This window comes from Hyla sarda, chromosome 12, assembly GCF_029499605.1.
Source record: "Hyla sarda isolate aHylSar1 chromosome 12, aHylSar1.hap1, whole genome shotgun sequence".
Lineage (NCBI taxonomy): Eukaryota > Metazoa > Chordata > Amphibia > Anura > Hylidae > Hyla > Hyla sarda.
In genome coordinates this window covers 28784893-28807377 of record NC_079200.1, presented here as the reverse complement: position 1 = coordinate 28807377, position 22485 = coordinate 28784893, and the positions used below count along the sequence as shown (strand labels likewise).

At 49.6% G+C, this 22485-nt stretch overlaps 1 protein-coding gene across 1 annotated transcript in view; it reads right to left on the bottom strand.

Annotated features, from left to right (window-relative positions):
• Positions 1-22485, bottom strand: part of TOP2A (DNA topoisomerase II alpha) — a 78856-nt gene that overhangs the window by 31110 nt on the left and 25261 nt on the right. Inside the window, exons 9-16 of the mRNA XM_056547505.1 lie at positions 22312-22413; positions 14499-14636; positions 8377-8515; positions 8138-8295; positions 7831-7956; positions 7539-7649; positions 7345-7450; positions 6615-6724 (exon numbers count right to left, since the gene is read on the bottom strand). Coding sequence (XP_056403480.1) covers positions 6615-6724; positions 7345-7450; positions 7539-7649; positions 7831-7956; positions 8138-8295; positions 8377-8515; positions 14499-14636; positions 22312-22413 — 990 coding nt within the window. The remainder of the gene's footprint in view (positions 1-6614; positions 6725-7344; positions 7451-7538; positions 7650-7830; positions 7957-8137; positions 8296-8376; positions 8516-14498; positions 14637-22311; positions 22414-22485) is intronic.

The window sequence follows — 22485 nt, the reverse complement described above, 5'->3', positions numbered from 1 at the left end:
GCCCCCCTTAAAGAAGCCTTGCATGATGCAGAAGGCTTAATCTGGTTAAGACTTCTGGGGAGAGGACTTCTAGGGAGGTAAGTATACCTCCATAGTCAGGTGAGTATGTTTCCCAGCACCCCTCTCACCCACCCCACTTCACCTAACCTAGGGCCCTTCAGGGGTTAATTATAAGGATAATCTTTATTATCAGGGTTGGAGGGGCCTTTTGTTCTGAGGAAGGGGCACTTTTGGGGGCCTGCGGCTGTTTTTCAGGAACTGGCCGCGACTGCGGCCGTCCGGTCCAGGACCTACCTGCTTCTTCATCTCCGGCAGCCACCCCCGCATTGGGAGACAGCTGCTGGCTTCACAGGCATCAGGGCGGCATGTTCGGCCAGGAGCCAGGCCACTACTTTAGCCTGGTCCTGGACGCGAGTAGCTCCGCCCCCTTATTTCTCACTCTCTGCGCGTCCAATGACCGCAGCGCTCGCACGGTGAGGGCAAGTTCAGCCTATCCGGCGGCAGCGTGGGCACGTCAGGCTTTTCTCAGCCTCTCCCGTGCTAGCGCGCGTGGGAACTCCTCCCCTACGGGATCATGTGACAATGCTCCGGGTCCAGCACTGCTCTCTTCAGACGCTGCTGCACTCTGCTCCTGTGGGTCTTTCCTTCTTCGGCTGCTGCATTTCTGCTTAAACCAGCCGGCTGTCCTGTATTCCTGAGGCTGCAGGGACGTCAGTCAGGAACCTGGGTGAGCTTGTTCCATTTTTCTTCTGTCACTAGTTAGCTATGCTTGGCAATGTCCGCCCCTTTGAACCTTCTTTCAGACAGGCGGCCCCTGCTTCGGTCACTTACTATGCTTGTAAAGGGTGTAAGGTTCCATTTTCGGGGGGTTCGGCTGAACCCACTTGTTCTGCCTGCTCTTCCTTGTGCCCTACTCCCCCCTACCCAAGATGGCCCTTCGGTGCATGTGGCCCCTGACCCTGCCCCGATTTGGGTGTCTTCCCTCTCCCAAACTATCTCAGACTTGACACAGGTTTCCAAGGAGGTAGCTACGGCCTTAAAGCAGTCTTCCTTGCATCCCCCTCGGGAGACAAGTTCGGAGTCTTCTGACGTCGACGCTCCCACAGACGTCCATGGGTCATTTATCCTGACTCATCTCCTGAAAACAGGTGCCGCTCGCGCTCCAGGTCTCCCGCTCCTAGACAGCTTTCCCGGTCACGCGGCCGCTCTTCTAGGGTAAACTAGATCGGGAGCCTCCACTAACAGTTCCCGATCTCTGGGTGAACTAGCGGACTCAGACCCGGCTCCGCATTCAGATTCTGAATTCCGCATCCATGTCTGACTTAGTGGACAGCTTGGTGTCTGCAGTCTGGGACACCTTCCATCTACAGGACACTGGACCTTCAGACCCTGCTCCTGAAGTTTCCTTTACACGTACTCATCGCTCTCCCAAGGTTTTCCATCCTCATAAGGAGTTTGATGACCTTCTGGAGACCGCCTGGAAGCTTCCGGAGAAGCGCTTCCAAGGCGCTAAACTGTTTAAGACTGTGTCCATTCCCTCAGGATCTTATCTCTAAATGGAACGTTCCACTACCTGTGGACCCCCCAGTCCCCTGTTTATCCAAATCCACCACTCTACCGTTGGCGGATGCCGCTTCCTTTAAGGGTCCCGCGGACAAGCGGGTCGAGAATTTGGCCAAGTACGCGTTTGAGGCAGTGAGATCCTCCCTGCTCCCAGCCTTCTCTTCAACCTGGGTCGCGAAGGCCTTATCGGTGTGGGCTTCACAGCTCTGTCAAGGGCTGTTGTCCGGGGCCTCCCCAGGTGATCTGGCTGAGATTGCTCTTCAGGTTTCAAACGCAGGTGAATATTTATGCCAGGTTTCATTGGAGTCTGCTCGCTGTGCGGCTGTCGCGTCTGGCAATCTGGTTGCCATTCGTCGCTCTATGTGGCTCAAAGCTTGGAACGCCGATTCGGCTTCCACGAAATCTGACGGAAATGGCCTTTACTGGCGGTCGCCTTTTAGGGAAACGGCTAGACTACATCATTTCCGAGGCTACGGGTGGTAAAAGTTCTTTGCTTCCCTGGGCACCAGGAGAAATCAAGCTCCTCGCAGGGTAGGCAGGGCCCGTCCTTCAAACTTCGCCCCTCATGGAAGCAGGCTAGCCGTTCCAACCGATGTCCCGCTAAATCGGGAACCCGCAAACCTTCGACCTGAAGGGGCGCCCCCACCCGGGACTTCGTCTCTGGTGGGTTGTCGCTTACTTCTTTTTCGGAACATCTGGTTGGCACAAGTCCAGGACTCTTGGGTTCGGGACGTCATCTCCGACGGTTACCGAATCGAGTTCGCTTCTTTTCCCTGGGATCGTTTTTTTTTTTTCAGTCCCGGCCTCATCGTTCACCTGCTCTGGCTGCAGGTTTTCATTCTGCCATTCGCACTCTGCTGCAACAGGGTGTCATTGTGCCCATTCCATCTCAGGACCATTTCAAGGGTTTCTATTCAAACCTCTACGCTGTCCCCAAAAAGGAGGGTTCGGTCCGTCCGATTTTGGATCTAACTCCACAAATCGACATCTTCGACTTCGCCACTTCCGAATGGAGTCGCTACGGTCTATCGTTGCATCCATGGATCAGGGCGAATTCCTGTCTTCAGTGGACATTCGGGATGCGTATCTCCACATCCCGATTTTTCCTCCTCATCAACGTTTTTTATGTTTTGCCATTCCGCAGGGTCACTTTCAATTTGTGGCTCTGCCCTTCGGTCTGGCCACAGCCCCCAGGGTTTAAGATCCTGGCAGCTGTCATGGCCATTCTCAGGTCCCGGGGGGTGTCTGTCCTTCCTTACTTGGACGACCTGCTTATCAAGGCCCCGTCCCGGATCCAGAATGAGGAGAGTCTCCACATCACACTGCTGACCCTAACCAGCTTTGGGTGGCTGATCAACGAGGAGAAATCCAACCTTTCTCCCTCCCGGTCTTTGGTCTTTCTGGGCCTCCGGTTCGATACCGGGAGTGCCCGAGTTTTCCTCCCTCCAGACAAGCGGAGTACTCTGCTGTCCAACGTTCGTCACTTGAGACGCCCGCATCCAGTGTCCATTCGTTCCTGCATGGCAGTACTGGGCAAAATGGTGGCGGCCATGACGGCGGTTCCGTTTGCACAGTTCCGTTGCCGTCCACTTCAGTGGGCAGACGGCCGTGGCCGATGGCCAGCCTCTTTGGTGGCTCCGCTGTCCTCTCCTTCAGAGTGGCCGCTCGTTTCTACCTCTGGCTGGTTCTTACGACGCATGCGAGCCTCCTCGGTTGGGGGGGGGGGGGGGGGGGGGTGTTCTCTTGGACCGGACGGTCCAGGGCCGATGGTCTCAATGTTCTAGAGATCCGGGCAATCTTCCTTTGTCTCCGGCACTGGGAGTCTCTTCTTCGGGGTCGCAAAGTTCGCATTCAGTCGGACCCACAGCCGTCGCGTATGTAAACCGCCAAGGGGGCACTCGCAGCAGCACGGCCATGACCGAGGTGTCCAAGATCTTGATTTGGGTGGAGCGCATGGTTCCCTCCATATCAGCGATCCACATCCCGGGGGTGGACAACGGGGAAGCATACTTTCTAAGTCGCTACTCTCCCGATCCCGGGGAGTGGTCCCTTCACCCGGAGGTGTTCGAGTCCATTTGCAGTCGTTTGGGTGGTTCCGGACGTGGACCTCTTTGCATCCCGCTTAAACCGGCAGGTTCCAACCTTCGTGGCAAAGTCAAGAGATCCTCTGGCTCTGGCTGCAGACGCCCTCCTCATTCCCCGGTCTCGGTTCACTCTCCCGTACCTGTTTCCGCCACTTCCCCGAGTGCTCAGGAAACGCAAGGCGGAAGGTGTATCGGCCATCCTAGTGGCTCCGGATTGGCCCCGCCGATCTTGGCACGCCGACGTGGTTCGGCTCGTGGCGGACGTTCCCTTTCGGCTGCCAGATCGCCTCGATCTTCTTTCTCAGGGTCCTCTTTGCCACCCCAATTCACAGCTGCTGCGTTTGACGGCGTGGCGGTTGAAACCGCGGTATTGAAGGCTCGCGGTTTTTCATCTGGGGTTATTCGCACTATGCTCCGGGCGCGTAAGCCGTCCTCGGCTAGGATTTACCATAGGACTTGGCGGGCTTATTTTCGGTGGTGTGAGGCTCGCTCTCTTTTTCCGGTTCCTTTTTCTCTGCCGAACCTTCTGGCATTTCTGCAGTCGGGTCTTGAAACGCGTTTGACTCTTAGCTCTCTCAAGGGTCAAGTGTCGGCGCTGTCTATTCTTTTTCAGCGGCCTCTAGCTTCCGACTCATCGGTTCGCACTTTCCTTCAGGGAGTTGCTCATGAGATTCCTCCCTACAGGTCTCCTACTCCCCCTTGGAAAAAGAAACAAAAATACAAGCGCTCCAATGTGTAATACCGCACAAGTAGGAACAGGAGGCAATGGCTCAATATGCGCTAGCCTCAGTGGATGTGCATTACAGGCACAACACTTAGAGCATGTAAAGATCCAGGTAACGTGGCTGCAGCAATCCTTCCCACGCCAGGCACGGCGTGAAGCAAGAGGACGAAGAGATTAACACATAGAGGTAAGGAAGGTCGTAGTCGCGCTGCCAGAGAAGATGACCGTGGAGTCACGGTACGGTAACACTTAATTTTAATCACACAACGCGTTTCTCGATCGGAAACAGCAACCCGATCCAGAAATGCGTTGTGTGATTAAAATTAATTGTTACCGTACCTTGACTCCACGGTCATCTTCTCTGGCAGCGAGACTACGACCTTCCTTACCTCTGTGTTCATCTCTTCGTCCTCCTACTCCCCCATGGGACTTGAATTTGGTCCCGAGTGCCTTGCAATCCGTTCTGTTCGAGCCTATCCGCAACATTTCTCTTTGTTTCCTTTCTTGGAAGGTCACCTTTTTGGTAGCTGTGACCTCGATCCGACGGGTATCGGAATTGGCAGCTCTCTCTTGTCAACCTCCCTTCCTGATTCTTCATCAAGACAAGGCGGTGCTTCGGCCGGTTCCTTCTTTTCAACCGAAGGTGGTTTCGTCCTTTCATCTGAACGAGGATATCGTTCTTCCTTCCTTCTGCCCTGCTCCGTCTCATCCTAGGGAGCGTTCTCTCCACAATCTGGATGTGGTCCGGGCCTTACGAGTTTACCTCAAGGCCACCTCTTCTTTCCGACGGTCGGAGTCGCTGTTTGTCCTGCCGGAGGGCCGACGCAAAGGTTTGCCGGCTACTAAGGCCACCATCTCCAGGTGGATTCGGTCCGCCATTTCTGAAGCATAGCATTCCAAGGGGAAGGATCCTCCCTTCCGGGTTACGGCTCACTCCACTCTCTCTGTGGGGGCCTCTTGGGCAGTCTTTAACAGGGCTTCGGCCCTACAGGTGTGTAAAGCGGCTACTTGGTCTTCGGTGCACACATTCATCAAGTTTTACCAAGTGCACACTTCTGCATCCGCCGACGCCTCTTTAGGGTGTAAGGTTTTGCAGGCAGCGGTGGCTCTGCCGTCCGCTTGATTCCGGGTTGCATTGTTTTTCCCACCCCGGGGACTGCTTTGGTACGTCCCACGGTTCCTGTGTCCCCCAAAGGAGCTGAATGAGAAAAGGAGATTTTTTTACACTTCCCGTAAAATCTTTTTCTCAGAAGCTCCATTGGGGGACACAGCTCCCACCCAGTGTTTTTAGTTGTGGTCTGAGAGTCGGTCGCCTGTCAGTCTGTTGGTTCATTTGTTTTGACTGGGCTCCCTCCGGACTCTCTATTTTTTCGGTTCCTCCTATTGCTTTGGGACTAAAACTGAGTGTCTCTATGGCAGTAGGTGGTGTATACCCTGCTGGGAGGGGACGACTTTTTTGTATGCCTAGTGTCAGCAAGATATACCCACGGTTCCTGTGTCCCCCAATGGAGCTTCTGAGAAAAAGATTTTACAGTAAGTGAAAAAATCTCCTTCTTTGACTGTTAAAGACCGAACTAGACTTTTTTTTTTAAAGAGAATGATGTTTGAGAGATACTACTTATGCTGTAGCTCTGCCCCAATGTCTTTTTACTCAGCAGTGGGAGGTCAGTAACTAGAAAGGGTTACCATAGTGCAGCAAGAAGTTTATGGGCACAGCATATGAACAATGTGCCATATATCTACAAGGCACTGAGGAGGGTTTATAAAGCTTAGATGACCTGCCAGGTTCCCTTTTAAAAAAAAGAGAAAGCAACCTTTTATTTGAATCAATTTTTTATGTTAAACTATAAAATAATCCTAAAATCTATCAGTTTAATAAGCTGACACTTCTTGTCCAATATAGAAAACTTTTTAACAATCTCCAACTCTTCGTTACAGACAGGATAACAGTGATACCAGTATTTGGCTAGAATGGATCAGGTCATTCACAATAGGTGATTGTCAGCTGAGCAGCACATAACATGTCTAGAAAACTTTTCAATACAAGTGAATGAGTTTGCTGTAAAGTATCTTTAAATGCTATAAAAAGTGGTTCAGAAAAGATCACTGCCCCATAAAGTATGTATGGGGAAAAAAAAAAAAAAAAAAAAAAAATTTTTTTAAAATGCATGTCTCAAATCTAGCTATAATCACAGTATAAAAAAAAATTCTAAAAATATAATTATAAGAGATAGACATCTTACCAAGGTGATCGCAGCATCATCTATGGGGCCACTGTATTTGAACGGAATGCGATGTTTCTCCATATCCGCAAAATATTCTTTTGCCTCTTTAGACGTGCTGGTCCCCAGACCTATACAAAACATTTTAGAGGTTAAGCAATATTCTTTATGTAACTTTCATGGCTTTATAAATCTGGCCACTAGGGGTTTTCCCTTCTGGTCCAGACTGCATTCTGTCTGCTCAAAAGCACAGACTGTCTCTTGGCAGGAGACCAAACTCAGGAAGTGCTGTCTGGCGACAGGCATTGAATAGCACTCGCTCTCTGGCTGTGAAGGAAAACAGGGAGAGCAAGTGCTATTTTGGACCAGAAGGGAGACCCCTAGTGGCCAGATTTATAAGGCTATAAAAGTGACATGAAAGGACTTTTATAGGGAGTAAATTACAAATCTTATTTTAATCTGCTGTATCATAATGTAAAAAAATTACTTAAATGACAGTCCCTATTTAAAGCAAAGATCTCACCCTTTCCCGGAACACTGGCTTTAAACACAATCTTATTCTCAACTACAGAAACTACCATATAGTTCCAGGACATTAAGGGACTTTAGCCCAAGCTGTCATAATATAATTACCAGGCAACACCAGAGTGAGAACCCTTCCACCAAAAAAAAAAAAAAAAAAAAAAAAAAAGTGTACAAACATGGTTCTTACTTGCCTGCCAGCACTACCACACAGGGTTTTAGAACAAACCTTTGTAGTACTTTATTTTCCAGGTCTTGTGACTGTCAGTGGTGTTCTTCCACTCCTCAAATTCAGGGATACTATAGAAAGCCATTTCCTGCTTATTTTTTGTGACCTGCATGGAGAGAGGCAAAGGGATAAGACGAACACAGAACACAGCAGAAGTCTGTATGCATTGCAGCTAATGGTAATAAGTATTTCACCTTAATAATAGGAGTGATGAACTCCTCCAGAAAACGGTGTTTCAGCAGTGACGGCCAGTTGTGATGTATGAAGTTGATCAGCAAGCCTTTTATATGGGAGCCGTCTTGATCCTATAATAATTGAGGCATCAAAATAGAGTTCTTATACTACTAGAACTATGAATTGTAGTCCTATATGCACAACCCTGTGATACACTTTCAATTACCTAATGCAAATAATCCACATCTATCTTTCTGAATATTTTTTAGCAGCTTGTTACCCTCCACTGCATTATTAGCAGGGAGGCCTCACCTGATCTGTCATAATCATGATCTTTCCATAGCGAAGACTTTTCAGGGACTCTGAATCTTCATAGTTTTTCTTATACTGCAGACCAACAATCTTTATAATGTTGTTTATCTCGGCATTCTCCATAATCTAAACAAAGTTTATGTGCCAGTTAGTAGCGTACAAAAGGCTGGAAAACCACTAGCAGACTTATTAAAAAGGATAAGCAGCGATGACAGCAGATGATAGTTTGTGAATGTGGCAAATTCCATGGCCTGAAAGTCATTTATTCACCAACTAGTAACATCCAGTAAACATTTCAATAACTTACTTGCTTGTGTGAAGCTTCTCGGACATTTAAAAGTTTGCCTCTCAACGGGAACACACCAAAGCGATCTCTTCCAACAACACCCAAGCCAGAAACAGCCAATGTCTTGGCTGAATCTCCTTCAGTAAGAATGAGTGTGCAATCCCCAGAGTGTTTGCTGCCTGAAAAGGGGGAAAAAAAAACATTAAGAGCTATGAGCTGAGGTCCAAAAGGGATTTACTACCACAAAATAATAAAAGTACCTGCATCATTAGCATCATCTAGTTTGGGGATCCCCTTGATCTTTGTGTGCTTTACTGCAGAACACTTCTTATTCAGCTGAATTTGTGCTTTAAACTTTACCCAGTTTAAAATGCTTTCCACAATACCACAGCCAGTTGCCTGGAAAAAAAAATGGATGACAAGACATCATTAAGCAGTAGTGATCTGTTTATCTCAAGGATAGGGAATAACTAATCAGGTGGGGTCCAACCTATGGAACCAAAGGGGGCTTCAGAGGTGAGACCCCACCCAATAACTTTTCCTTTGAACACATTTAGCCGAGTGGAACAGCTTTGTGTGAATAGTACATTCAAAGCTTACGTGGATCTCCAGACTGAGCTCCAGCTGCCGATTTCCATCTTCTACAGGTAGTCAGTCATATTTTTGAGGCACAAGGTAGGTTAAGATAGCTGGAGATCCATTCTAATACTATTTTGCAATCAGTTACTTATTCTAAATCTGCTGAGGTTATCTCCGGACTCTAAAAAGAACTTCTACACTCATATCATGAGAAATTTTCCTTGTAGGTCCGTGGCAAATAGAAGGGCTAACTGGAACCTCTGTCAGAAGAGTGGACTCCTGTTTTGTTGCATATTCTTTCTGCAAAGGCTGCACTACTTACTCCTTTAAGGACCTCCTTTCTCCTGTATTGTATGGAGCCTGTGGGCTCATGGACATTTCACCCGTTTTTCTCCATGCCTTTTTGTGTTACTTTGTCTAATGTTTTCCATTTGTTGGTCGCTCTTCATTGGGGGACACCTAACTGATAGGTATATGCTCTTGCCACTAGGAGGCGCTGACACTAGCAAAAAGAAAAGTCTGCTCCTCCCTGGCAGCATATACCTGCCCTCCTGCAGTGAGGTAACCAGTTTTTTCTAGTGTCAGCTAGGAGGTGGACACGGTCTGGTTCTCTCCAGACCTGGTCTTTTTTATTATTTTCTAGTAAGGGCTGTTTAGTTAGATTTCTTTACTCCCTTTTATTTTACTTTTTCAGGTGGGGCAACAAGAGCATGGCGCTGCCTGTTTCCCCATATGCGGCTTAGGGGCACGGGACATTGATGGATGCACCATCAACCCCTTCCCGCCAACGGCCAGCGCCTGGAGGTTGCACCCTGGGTCCGGGTTCCCCACTGCCCCTGCTCGCCCCGCTATCTGTAGCCTGGTATGATGCAGCGTGGCCATAAGCTGGTTGAAGACACCTGAGGGGGAGTATAAGAAACTGGCGTCTTCAGGTAAGTATGTATCTCCCTCTTCCCCCCCCCCCCTTCCTATCCTCTACTAAGGGACTCTGTCCTTTATTGGGGTCCTTATGTGTGCGGACTGTATTGTGTGATTATATGTTGGGGCTGTGTTTCGGTACACTGAGGGCAGCTGCCGGCCCCTTGCAGCGGCTCCCTCCGGCGGGTGTTGCAGGGATTATTTCCACAGGTGTCTCTGGGGCTTGTAAAAGCGCAATGGGTGCGGGGGTCATGGTGGCTCATGGCTCCTCCCTTCACCTCCCCCCATGCCTGCGCACGCTCTGATTAGTGCTGCAAGTGGGGCCTTGTAAGCGCTACCCCTCCGGGTTCCCTCTCTCCCTATACCTTCTGAGCGAGCACTTCCCGCGTCCATTTCTCCCTTCAGCGGAGTTTAGCTCCGCCCCTTCTCCTGCACGGGTCATCAATGCTCCTGTAGCAGAGCAGCCCCGTCTGCTTTCCTAGGCCACCGCCCGGCAGAAAACCCCTCCCTCTGCTCGGGCCGCTAACCTGTTTAACCCTTGCACAGTGTGGCGGTGTCATTTGAATTTTTCACCTCACAGCGGCTTGCAGGCATTTCTCAGAGCACTGCTCCGCCGTCACTGCTCCGTGGGCTGCCGCATGGTGGCGTGTCTGAGACACTTTTCCCCTCACGCTCTTAAGTTAAAAAAAAAAAAAAAAAGTTTTCTCCCTCCCTTGCCTGGGTTCTGGCTTCCCCTGGTGGCCATCTCTAATTACTGCAGCCTTATTGGCCATGCTTGTATTGTTTCCTTCAGTCATTCTGCAGGATGACTTTCTATACATTACATTGAAATTGCAGCCTTGGAGATGGGGGTTCGGGTCACTCTGACCGGTTGATGTAGATTGGCGCTTTTTTGTGGCCAAATTTTTGTATTACCCGCTATTTCTATTGCAGCCTTGGCCGGCCGGCCGACAATAACTTGATATCTGCAGTCCTTGATGCTTGGGGTATGTGTTCGGGGCTGCTTTATTTGTTCCGTCGCCCCAGATGGTGACCTGTCAGACGCTCTTGGCGTTCCTGACAGCCACTTCAGTAGCCTTTGGGGGTTCCTTATCCGTCATGTCTGCCACCCATTCAAAAGTGGTGTTCTTAGCATTTCTTACTATATGCTCCCCTCTCCACAAGCTAAACATCTGGTGCTCCGGAGCCTCACGACTCACGGCGGTTGTGTTGGTTGCCGCAGTTCCGATACCTCACTGCTGGGTGTAGTATATGGAGAACTGACCGATGTTTCTTCAGTGGTCTGCATGGTTTCCTCTGCAGTTTGTCACCTGTTTCACGGCTGATGTATCTGTGGCTGCAGTTCCGATACCCCACTGCTGGGTGCGGTATGTGGAGAACTGCCCTGCTGTTCCTTAAGGACCCTAAGGCTCGTTGTCTCCTACGAACCCATTCCAGTAAGCAAGACAGTAGTCTGCATGGTTTCCTACATCGCCTGTCACACAATTCAAGGCTGATGTATCTGCAACTGGAGCTCTGGTTCCTCACTACTGAGTGAAGTGCCGCTGTTATGAATAGTTGTCTTCTATGGATCCATGCCAGTAAGCCAGACAGTGGTCTGCATGGTTGCCTACACCGCCTGTCATACATCAAACGGCTGGTGTGCCTGCGGCTGAAGTTCCAGTACCTCATTACTGGGCAAGGCACTGATGGGATGAATGGTTGTCTTCTGTTCATCCATGCCAGTAGGCCAGACAGTGGTCTGCATGGTTGCCTACACCGCCTGTCATATATCAAATGGCTGATTTATCTGCACCTGGGGTTCCGGTTCCTCACTACTGAGCGAGGTGCCGATGGTATGCATAGTTGTCTTCTGTGGATCCATGCCTGTGAGCCAGACGGTGGTAGGCATGGTCGCCTACACCGTCTGTCATACTTCCAGCGGCTGATGTATGTGCGTCTTGAGTTCTGGTACCTCACTCCTGGGTGAGGTACTGATGGGATGCATCGTTGTCTGCTTTGGCTACTAGTAAGCCAGACATTGGTCGGCATGTTTCTCTACACTGCCTTTCCTACATCAAACAGCTGGTGTATCTGCTTCTGCAGTTCAGTTCCTCACTACTGTGAGGCCTCTGTCGGAGTGTTCCATTATCAACTATGGACCCATACCAGTAAGCCAGACAATGGTCTGTATGGTTACCTATGCCGCCTGTCATACATCAAATGACTGCTGTAAGTGCGGCTGGCGTCCCGATACCTCACTTCTGAGTGAGGTGCCAATGACGTGACTCATCTTACATGGTCCTGTACGCCAAGTAGTGGTCTGCAGGTGTTCCTGCATCACCTGTTACACATCACATAGTTTGTGTATCTGCGCCTGGACTTCTGGTACCTCACTACAGTACGAGGTTCCGATGGACTCACTCGCTGTTACCTAAGAACCCATATCAGAAAGCCAGACAGTTGTCTGCATATCTTCCTCTGCCGACTGTCACACGGAGGATGTTTTTGCGGCTGGAGTTCCAGTACTCCACTGTTTATGGTATACTTGGAAGTGACCCAGCGTGTCCCTCGGACTCTATACAGGATGTCAGGGATGCATTCCACGGTCCCTCTGTTTCCCTCGCATGCTCTCCAGGGGGTGGGGTTTCTTGGCCTCCCCGCCCTTCCACCTTCGGGTTATCTACCATGCATTGTCACCCTGTAGGCGGTAGTTCACCACTGCCATGGTAGTTTGCAAGTGAGTCTCTCAGAGTTTCCCCATGAGCTTTATACAATGCACCACATACTGGTTTACAGGGTTACCTGCTTGGCCAGGTCCCTCTCTACATGCCTGCTACTCTGTCTGCAGGTTGGTATCTCTCTCCGCTGTGTGTTCCATGTGCGTGTCCTTGCCACATGGCGAGACTGTGTGTGCTTGATGTTCTGATCCACCTGGTCACCTCCCCCATGCGGCTGTAGTCCGGTGTCTCTCTTCCAGATGCAGTCCCGCAGAGTGTGTGCATGTGGGTTCTTAGGACCTTTTCTTCCTTTTGCGGTACAGCAGCATGGCTCTGTTCTCCTTTCTAGGGTTGCACTGTTGGTCTGCTGGGGGCATTCCTCCTTTCCAGCTAGTTCCTTAGATGACTGCGTTTTCTTTGGTGTCTGCAGTTTTGGTACGCCACCATTATTGTGGGGTCCCCATGTCTGCATTCCTACATATGCTACAACCGCTTTGTAGGAGTAAAGCCCTTCTGCCCTCTGAGCCAGTGGGGTGCGCCCAGGGGTTCCCGGTTATGTCCCCGCAGTTCCGAGGTGGTTGAGCACCTCTGTTCTCACATGGGGCCTGCTGGGGTGCCTGTCAGTTCAGCCTCTCCCTGTACTTCCGGGTGTTCCTTTCCAGGTCCCTGTCCAGGGTGACTTAGGTGCTTACTGGTCACTGTCTGGAATGGCTCTCAACAAGTCTTGTATTTGTTGCCCAGCTTAAGTTTACGGGGTTCCGGTCCCTCTGGGGTCGCAAGGTGGCTCCTCCACACGGCGAAGGTTGCCGCTGGGGCCTGGGGGCTTCATCCACCCAGTCATTGCATTTCCCTGCTCCTTCTGCGCCTAGCGCGCTTGCCAATCCCCTTTCCACAAGGGGTGCAGGGATCAGGGTGCTTGTCGTAGGTCTGCACTTGAGTTGTCGTCTCGACCACTATTTTGTTTTTTACTGCCTCGGCTTGTGTGCCTTCAGTTCACTCACAGCCTAGTGCTCTCCCGGAAGGGATGTGTCCTTCTTACCCTTTGTGCCAGTCGTACTTCATTGACACCGTAGTCATCCTTCCTATGTCCAGACCCTGGGAGTCCAAGTTGGGTTCTCGTTGGTTCTCCCTCCTTTCCCGTTCTGACGGGATGTTTATTGAGGCTGCTCCGGTCTCTTCGGTCCATTCTGGTTTATCACGGTTTGTCCCCTTATTTGGAGCTCTGTCCTACGATGCTACAGTGTGCCTTCTTTTCAGGCGGCTTTCCGGTTCTTTGAGCCTTAGTGAGGGTTCAGGTCTTGGACATTTGTAGCAACCCGGCCCAGACTCCCCCGCGCTCCCTTTCGTCAGGCAGTATTTCTGTTCTGCACTCCTTCACTTCCTTATGGCAGTTTTTCGCCTGGAGAGGTTTTCACAGACATCCGTTTCCCTTTTTTCAGCCAGGAGCCTGGGTCTCTACAGACTTTTCCTTTTGGTCCTGGTCCATCTCCTTGGACGGGAGATTTTTCCGAGAGCTCTTTTTCTGGGCCTAGTGGGTCTCCGACCTGGGGGCTCATCCGTAGGCCTCACGAACATGCGAGTTCAGTCTTGGGACTGTCTCCTTTTTTCGCTGTTGGTTGTTTTTTCCCACCCTAGGGAACTGCTTGGGTACATCCCATCAGTTAGGTTTCCCCCAATGAAGAGCGACCGAGAAAAGGAGATTTTCTGTACTCACCATAAAATCTCTCTCGTAGCATTCATTGGGGGACACCGCACCCACCCATTTTCATATATTTTTTTTTTTTGTTTCTCCGGGATTGCTTTCTAGGGTCCTTCGGACGTATTTCCTCGTTGGCTTCTCCTACTGCTTTGTGACAAAACTGGTAACCTCACTGCAGGAGGGCAGGTATATCCTGCCAGGGAGGAGACGACTTTTTCCTAGTGTCAGCGACTCCTAGTGGCAAGAGCATTTACCCATCAGTTAGGTGTCAGTTAGGGTTGCTTCTGCCCTGAATCTCTGAAATTATGCTATGTGCCACTTTATGTATGATCTCCTTATAAATCTTTTTGTCTGGGCAATTCTTGGGACGCTCATTTTCGGTCAAGGTGGTGTTGGGGAGGTAGGGTGTTATTGGTGATGGGAAATGAGAATTGTGTTTTTCTGAAGAAAAAAAAACAAACAAACAGGAACAACCACCCATACTTACTGCTTTAATGAATTTTTCTGACAAAGAACATTTAGATCCAAAGCTTTTCGATTGCAACGTCATGTTCTCCTTTGTCTGAGAGTCAAAAGTTGGATTCTCGATCAGTGAATTCACAAAAATCCACATGTGATTTTTTACCTAGGGAAAAAAAAACAACAATTGATATTTGTACAAGTAGATTACATCACCATCCCTACACTTTCTCTGTAGTCCTAAAAGGAAACATCTTTGCCTGTTTTATGCTGCCTGTGGGTTCAGCCTCATGAACCAACTAAGATTCCGTAATTACAGTTCACTATAATATACTCTGAAAGACAAAAAACTTTTTAGAGAATCATAGCTTTAAAGGGGTACTCCGGCCTTAAGACATCAGACAGCTTATCCTTTGGATAGGGGATAAGAACGCAGGGGTCCCGCCACTGGGGACTCCCACAATCTTGCATTCAGCACCCACCTAGGGGAGCTGCACGCCACTTTGCCAGCTCCGAATCTGCCGTGTGACGACCACGTGTGAAACATGTCAATCTGTGAAACATGTCAATGGCTGTAAGTACTGACCAATCAGAATGGGCATTATACTGGTTTAAAACCTGTATTACTGAAGAGTACGCACTGAATTCCTTTCTGGCAGCGCCTCCCTACAGTACAGGAAGGTACTACATGTTCTGCACTCTTTACCTGTCCCAGGGTTAGCTGCTCCTCTGCACACCAGGTGGGGGCAGCTCCATGTTACTTTTTTTTTTTAGGACACTAGGTACTGTACAGGCCCCTGAAGAGGCTCCTGTCCTCTACATAGACAGTTCTTTCTTACTTTTATATGTAAGGACTTGCTTTATCTATTTGTTATTAATTTTTAGCTTTTTTTATATATTTTTTTAATCCTCACTTTTTCCTATTTTTTTTATGACATTTTGGGGGCTTCAGAACCAATTACCAGGTTTCCATAGAGTTATGTCTCAGCATACAATGGTCGCCCTGGAACCGATTAATATTGTAACTTGAGGGACCACTGTACATTGTTGTGCCCTGGTACAGTGATTAAAAGTCCCCCTAACTTATTTTTATTTTTTATGTGAATAAGCCCCTCGTCCAAAAATTCAATGACCCTCTTCCCATTTTACAAATAAACACACATACATATTTGGTATTGCCAAAAGCCGAAATGTCTTAACTATTAACCCCTTAAGGTCTCAGGGTTTTTCAGTTTTGGCACTTTTGTTTTTTTCCTCCTCACCTTTTAAAAATCATAACCCTTTCAATTTTTCACCTTCAGACTCATAGGATGGCTTTTTTGCACCACCTATTCTACTTTGTAATGACATCAGTCATTTTACCCAAAAATCTACGGTGAAATAAAAAAAAAAAAGTTATGCTTACCGTAAAATCTCTTTCTTGGAGGATCCCATTGGGGGACCCAGAGACCGTGGGTATAGGTTTCTGCTACTAGGCATACAAAAGAAAGTCGGCAGGATATACCCCGCTTACAAACCCTGAGCTAATCAGTTTAGTCCCAAAGCAGGAGACCAACAGAAAGAAACCAGCAGTCCGAGGAAACCAGACAGACAAAAAAGGAAACCAAAAACCCACCCCTTGGACAAAAATGAAACCGAACCAGAGCAACAAACAATAGGTGGGTGCTCTGTCCCCCTATGGATCCTCCGAGAATGAAAGATTTTACGGTTTTCGGCTTTATTGGGGGACACAGAAAGTGGGACGTACCAAAGAATTCCGAGGTGGGAAAAATACCCAACACAGAATCAGGCATGGGACTGAGCCACTGCCGCCTGCAACACCTTGCGGCCCAAGCTAGCGTCGGCAGACGGGAATGTGCAAAGACGCGAAAATTTGGGGAAAGTGTGCAAGGACAACCAGGTGTGCAAGGACAACCAGGTGTGCAAGGACAACCACCTGTAGGGCTGAAGCCCTATTGAGGAGCGCCCAAGAAGCCCCAATGGAACGCGTGGAATGTGCAGTCACCCAAAAAGGTGGGACCTTTGCCTTATGACAGTAGGATTCCATGATGACAGAACGGATCCACCGCGAGATGGTTGCCTTTGAAGCCGGAAGACCTTTATGACCACCCTCCAGAATCACAAAGAAGGAGTCACCCTGCCAAAAAGAGGTGACTGAAAGATAGATCCGGACAGCCCGATCATCATCCCGGCTATGTAGGGAACGCTCCTTAGCATTGGATGGAGCCGGACAAAATTAAGGAAGAACAATCTCCCTGTTATGTGAAAAGGAGGAAATTACCTTGGGCTAGAAGGAGGGAGGCGGTTGAAAAACCACCTTGTCCTGATGAAGGACCAAAGGGGGGGGGGGGGGGGGGGGGGGGGAAGAGAGCCGCTAGCTCAGAGACCCTCCTAATGGAAGTGATTGCAATGAGAAAAGGGACCTTCCACGAAAGGATGCGAAGAGAGGCTTCCCGGAGAGGTGCGAACATAGCCTCCCTCAAGGCACCAAGTTGAGGTCCCAATGGGGAGTGGGGGACCTGAAAGGTGGGCCACACCCTGCAGAAAGGTGCAGACATGAGAATGGGAAGCGAACTGCCGCTGAAACAGAATAGAAAGAGCAGACACTTTACCTTTAAGAGAGCTGAGATTCAAACGATCTAGACTGGATTGCAGAAAGGCAAGAAGGCGCGAAAAGGAGAACACGAGACCGGGGAAACAGACTGAGCCCCACACCACCGGAAATAAGCTCTCCAGGTGCGGTGTTAAATCCGAGCAGAGGAAGGCTTCTGCGTCTGAAGCATTGCGCAAATTACCCCAGATGAAAACACCCAAGCTCTCAAAACCGCTGTTTCAACCACCACGCCGTCAAATGCAGCGACAGTAAACAGGCGTGGCAGAGAGGACCCTGGAAGAGCAGATCTGGGTTAAGTGGAAGATGCAGAGGGACGGCGTCAACCAGCCTAATTACGTCAGCGTACAAAGCGTGCCTGGGCCAGTCTGGAGCCACCATAATGGCGGGAACGCCCTCCGCCTTGAGTTTCTGCAGAACCCCGGGCAGAAGAAGAGGGAGGGGCAGAAAGAGGTAAAGGAGATGGAAGGAAGACCAAGGAATGACCACAGCGTCTCACGACTTCTGTTGTGGCGAGATGCAAAAATATCCACGTCCGGGGTCCCCCAGAGATCACAGATCTGTGTAAACACCTCCGGATGGGGAGACCACTCCGCAGGATCCGCCTAAGAGCAGCTGAGAAAGCCCGCTTCCCAATTATCCACACCCAGAATGTGGATCAAAATTTTGGAGACCTCCTCCACTGCCGAGTGACTGGGCGTGCCACCCTGGCAATTGATATGCACCACAGCCGTGGCGTTGTCCGACTGAACACGGACCAGCCGACACTAAGAGGATCTCCGAGTGGTACGAAGGTAGGTTAACACGAGCGGCTGCCGTGTCGAAAAAGACCCATAAATACCAAAGACTGGGAAGGAGAAAGGTTGGACTTTTCCCAGTTTATCACCCAACCGAAGGCGGACAGATTCTGTACAATGAGACGAAGGCTCTCCAAGTTTTGGGACAAGTACAAGGCCTTGATTAGAAAGTCGTCCAGATAGAGGGGAACCAAGATTTCCCGGCTCCCTTTTAGCTAGGCCAAAAGGGAAGAGTCACAAAATGAAAGTGTCCCGCAGGGAACGCGAAGAGAAGGAAACGTTGATGGTAGGAGAAAACAGGGATGTGGAGATAGGCATCCCGGAAGCCCACAGACGAAAGAAACTCCCCCTGGTCCAAGGAAGCCACCATGGAGCAGAGGGACTCCATGTAAAAATGACAGACCTGCCAAATGGCAGTGTAGTAACTTGAGGTCCAGAATGAGACGAACAGAGCAGTCCTTCTTGGGAACGATGAAGAGGTTTGAGCAAAACCCTGAAAAATGCTCCCCTTGGGGGACTGGCACGATCACACCCTGAGTGAGAAGTGTACTTAAAGCGACCTGAAAGGCCGCCGCCAAGGAAGGGGATCAAAGATGAAGGGATAGAGGAGGAAGGGATCGGAAGAAACTATCCCTGGGAAAAGAAGCAAATTCTATCTGATAACCATCTGAAATGACGTCCCTTACCCAATGTGAGGAGAAAGGGTGAAAAGAAGCCGGTACAGTGGTGGCGCTGCTCGATTGGTAAAATTACTGAGAAACTCTGACAGACCAGCAGCGGTGCAGACGCCAAGACAGGATCATCCTCCAGCTTTCCCACATTGAACACAGAAATATGGGAATTGTTAAATGGACCTGAGGAAGGCATAAGTGGATGCCGAAACGAGTTGTCCCAATTTATATAAATAAAAATAGTTATCCTGCACCGCCTGAGTTTCTCAGTAATTTTACCAATCGAGCAGCGCCTCCACTGTACCGGCTTCTTTTCACCCTTTCTCCTCACATTGCATATCGGCTCCTTATTTAGGAGCTCGATGCCGGTGGGAGAGCAGCAGCTCATCCAATACTAGGGCTGCACAGGTCCTAGTGCGGCCCCTTCCAAGGTCGGTATATCATTGTTGGTGTGGTGGAGGGTACACATCAGTGAATACAATTCTCTCAGGGAGCGCCCCCTGCATTTTTTTCTCCCCTCTCGTTTTCTAGTCCCTTACCCAAGAATCCTGAACCTGCGCTAGTAAAACGTCCTGGAAAAGAGAAACTACCTCCCAACCGAGAAGACTACATGGGTGGGGGTGCCCCTTCAGGAGGAAGAAGGATTACAGGTATCAGACTTGGCCGTGACCCCGCCAGTTGTATGACTTCCAGGAAGGACGTGCCTTGTACAAAGGGGCTTTTCGAGAGTGGGATTGTGCTTGCTTGGGAGGGCGACCCGATGCGAAGGACAGAAAGGTCTGAAAGTAAGCTGCCTTCCGACGAGGATCGGAGCGGCGAGGTTTGTTCTGTGTCCGACCCCAGACTCAAACCCCCTCCTCCCAGGCATCCGCGGCCCTAGTCACCTACTATGCTTGTGTGGGCTGCAAGACCAAAATGCCCGGTGGCTCCACTGAATCCACATGCTCCTCCAAACGTGCCATTCAGTCTGTTTCTCTATCTCAAGATGTTCCCCTGGAATGCGTGGGGTCCGCCCCTCCCCCAGAGTGGGTTTCTTCCCTTACCAAGTCGATTTCTGAACTGGCTAGGGTCTCCAAATCAGTAGTTTCTGCCTTGGAGCGGTCTTCCCTGCATACTTCCCCCAGGGAGTCTCGTTCAGTTTCTTCTAACCCCCCCTTATTCCACCGCGCTCTCAAGCACTCTAAGATTATGGCATCTGGTTCCTCTCCAGAGTATCGTATTCGGGATATTCTTCCCATTGGTCTCGCTCCTCATCCCTAGCTCACTGGCAGCGTCATCTCTTCAGGGGTCGTTCCCTCGGTGATCGTTCCAGGTCTCACCTCAGTCGCAGGCTACCACCGCAGGTGCCCACTCTCCAGGGGAAGTAGCGGATGACGGTCAGAATCCACATCGGATCATGAGGACCACTCCGCAGTGTCTAAAATGGTGGACCGATTGGTGTCAGCCATCAGGGACACTTTATTGGGAGGACCCAAGAACTTCGGATCCTGATCCAGAAGTTTTTTTGGTGCTCTCCCAAGGCTTTTAGTTCTCATGCGTAGTAAGCAAAAATAAAATGGACCAATCTCACCCAGTGTCCCGCTGCTAGATCTGAGAAGCAAGCTGGAGCATAAAAGGCAGTCTGTAGGAGCCCTGACGCCGGAGCTGAGAAGACTAGGAGCAGCTGCAATGAGCTGGTCCACGGAGCAGAAAGAAGAAGCGGAGGAGCTAGCAGCCCGACCCAGGGGAGGCCACCGCCCCAGAACAGACCCCATTGGAGGAAAATAACCCCCAAAGCATGCACACTGAGCTGATAGGTACATCATTGACACCCTGGTGCGTGCGCACAGCAATAATTCGCTAGTAGCAGGAGCGGGCAGGAGCTCCGCCACACTCTCGGATGCAGCAGAGGAAGACCTGGCTGCAGCCATGGTCTCTATTAAATAAGGTTTCTCGCACACCGGCAAAAACAAAAAGTAAGAGAAAGACACCGACCGCACGATCGCAGCGCAGCTGCAGAAGCTACGGCCGTCGTCCCTAGTGGCCAAAAGCACGCACACCATTGACTCCGCGGTTTAATTAACGATATACTTTTATAGTTTGGACATTCATGCAAGCGGCAATACCACATGTTTATATTTTTTTAAATGGGAAAAGGGGGCGATTCAGACTTTTATTAGGGAAGGGGTTAAATCATATATTAACACTTTTTCACTTTTTTTTGCAATGTTAACATGGGGACTATAACATGCAATACTTTGATCTCTTACACTGATCAATGCTAAGCCATAGCATAGCATTGATCAGTGTTACCCTGCTCGACTGCTGCTGCCTGGATCTCCACCACGGAGAAGTCATTCAGGGATCGGACAGCGAGGAGGCAGTTAGGGACCTTCCGTGTCCGTACAGCTAATCGGGACACCGCGGTGGTCCCGACTGAGATGCCGGGAAGGTTTTACTTTCACTTTAAACGCGTCTGAAGGGTTAATACCAGGCATCACTGTGATCGATGATGTTCGGTATTAGTCACGGGTCCTGGCTATCATTTACTTGGCAGGACCGACCAGATATGATGCGGGGTCACCGTGTGACCCCGCTTTATATTGCATGAGCCAGCGTAGGACGTAAATATACATCCTGCTTCGTTAAGGGGTTAAAATAGTGTTAATGATTGCGTATTTTGAACAGCGTAAAATGTGAAAAAATTTTACCATCGTCCAAAATTGAAGTTTTTGGGTCAATAAAAAATAAAAAAATAAAGTGACCAAAAAGTCAAAGAATAAAGAGAACATTTAGTTTTACCATAAAGTGCACTGTGTAAACAACCCCTTGACCTCCACCATTTGCAAAATTGTGGTTCTCAATTCTCTTTAGTCAAGTCAGCCATATACTGGGATAGGAAGAAACCCAGGCTGGAGGGGTGGCCGAATCCACCCGAATTGTAAGAGGATCCAGGGGAGCTAGGGGGTCTGGGGGAGCAGGCAGAGCGAGTGGGTTCAGCAGAACCAGGCATTTTGGAATTACATGTCATACATACAAAATAGGAGACTAACAGTTCAGTTGTCTGTTTAGAGGGAGGAACAGTTCTATGTCCCCTGTGGCAGCTGCTGTGATGAAACTCCACTCTATGTAGACAGAGAGGAGAACAGACTAGCCAATAGCCGGAGGGGCGTGCATGGAGCAGGGGCACAGTCTGATTGGCCCCTGCCACCTGCATCACGCGCACAGCGCTGTTTTGTAGGACGATTCGCGCCTCCAGTAAGCTCCGGGTGCCCTGTTGGCGGAGCTATAGCAGTGTGTGCCCCCTCAATCGCAATGGGGAAACAGTGAGCAGTTCCTGAGTCCCCACCTGAAAAGATGAAAGAAAAAGGAATAAAAAGCTAACACATTCCCCAACTAGGAAAATAATAAAACAGAAGACCTGGTCTGGAGAATTCCAGACCATGTCCACCTCCTTTAGACACTAAGCTAAAACTGATTAGCTCAGGGCCTGGAGGCGGGTATATCCTGCTGGGAGGAGCAGACTTTGTTGCCATAGTGTCATACCTCCTAGAGACAGCAGCATACACCCATGGTCTGTGTCCCCCAATGGAGCCGATAGAGAAAAATGCATTTATCCAGAGTCATGAACAGTCAGAGATGTGGTGGGGTATGCAATGCCACACCTCTCTTGGGCAACATTACACCATTGGCCCTGTGAAAGCAACAGCTTCTCTGGGGTATGCGCTGATCCGTTACATGTGACCCTACCCTTATAGGGAATGTCTCACACAAATGACATACCTGAAATGGCTTCACTGAAATGCCACCTTTATTCTTCTTCTTCACAACATCAATAATTTTGGCAATAATCTGATCAGCAACATAGTCAACATGTCTACCACCCTGAGGAGAAGAATCAAGAGAGAAATCACTATAGCCATTGCCAAACCATTAATTTTCTTGTAGGTTAAACCT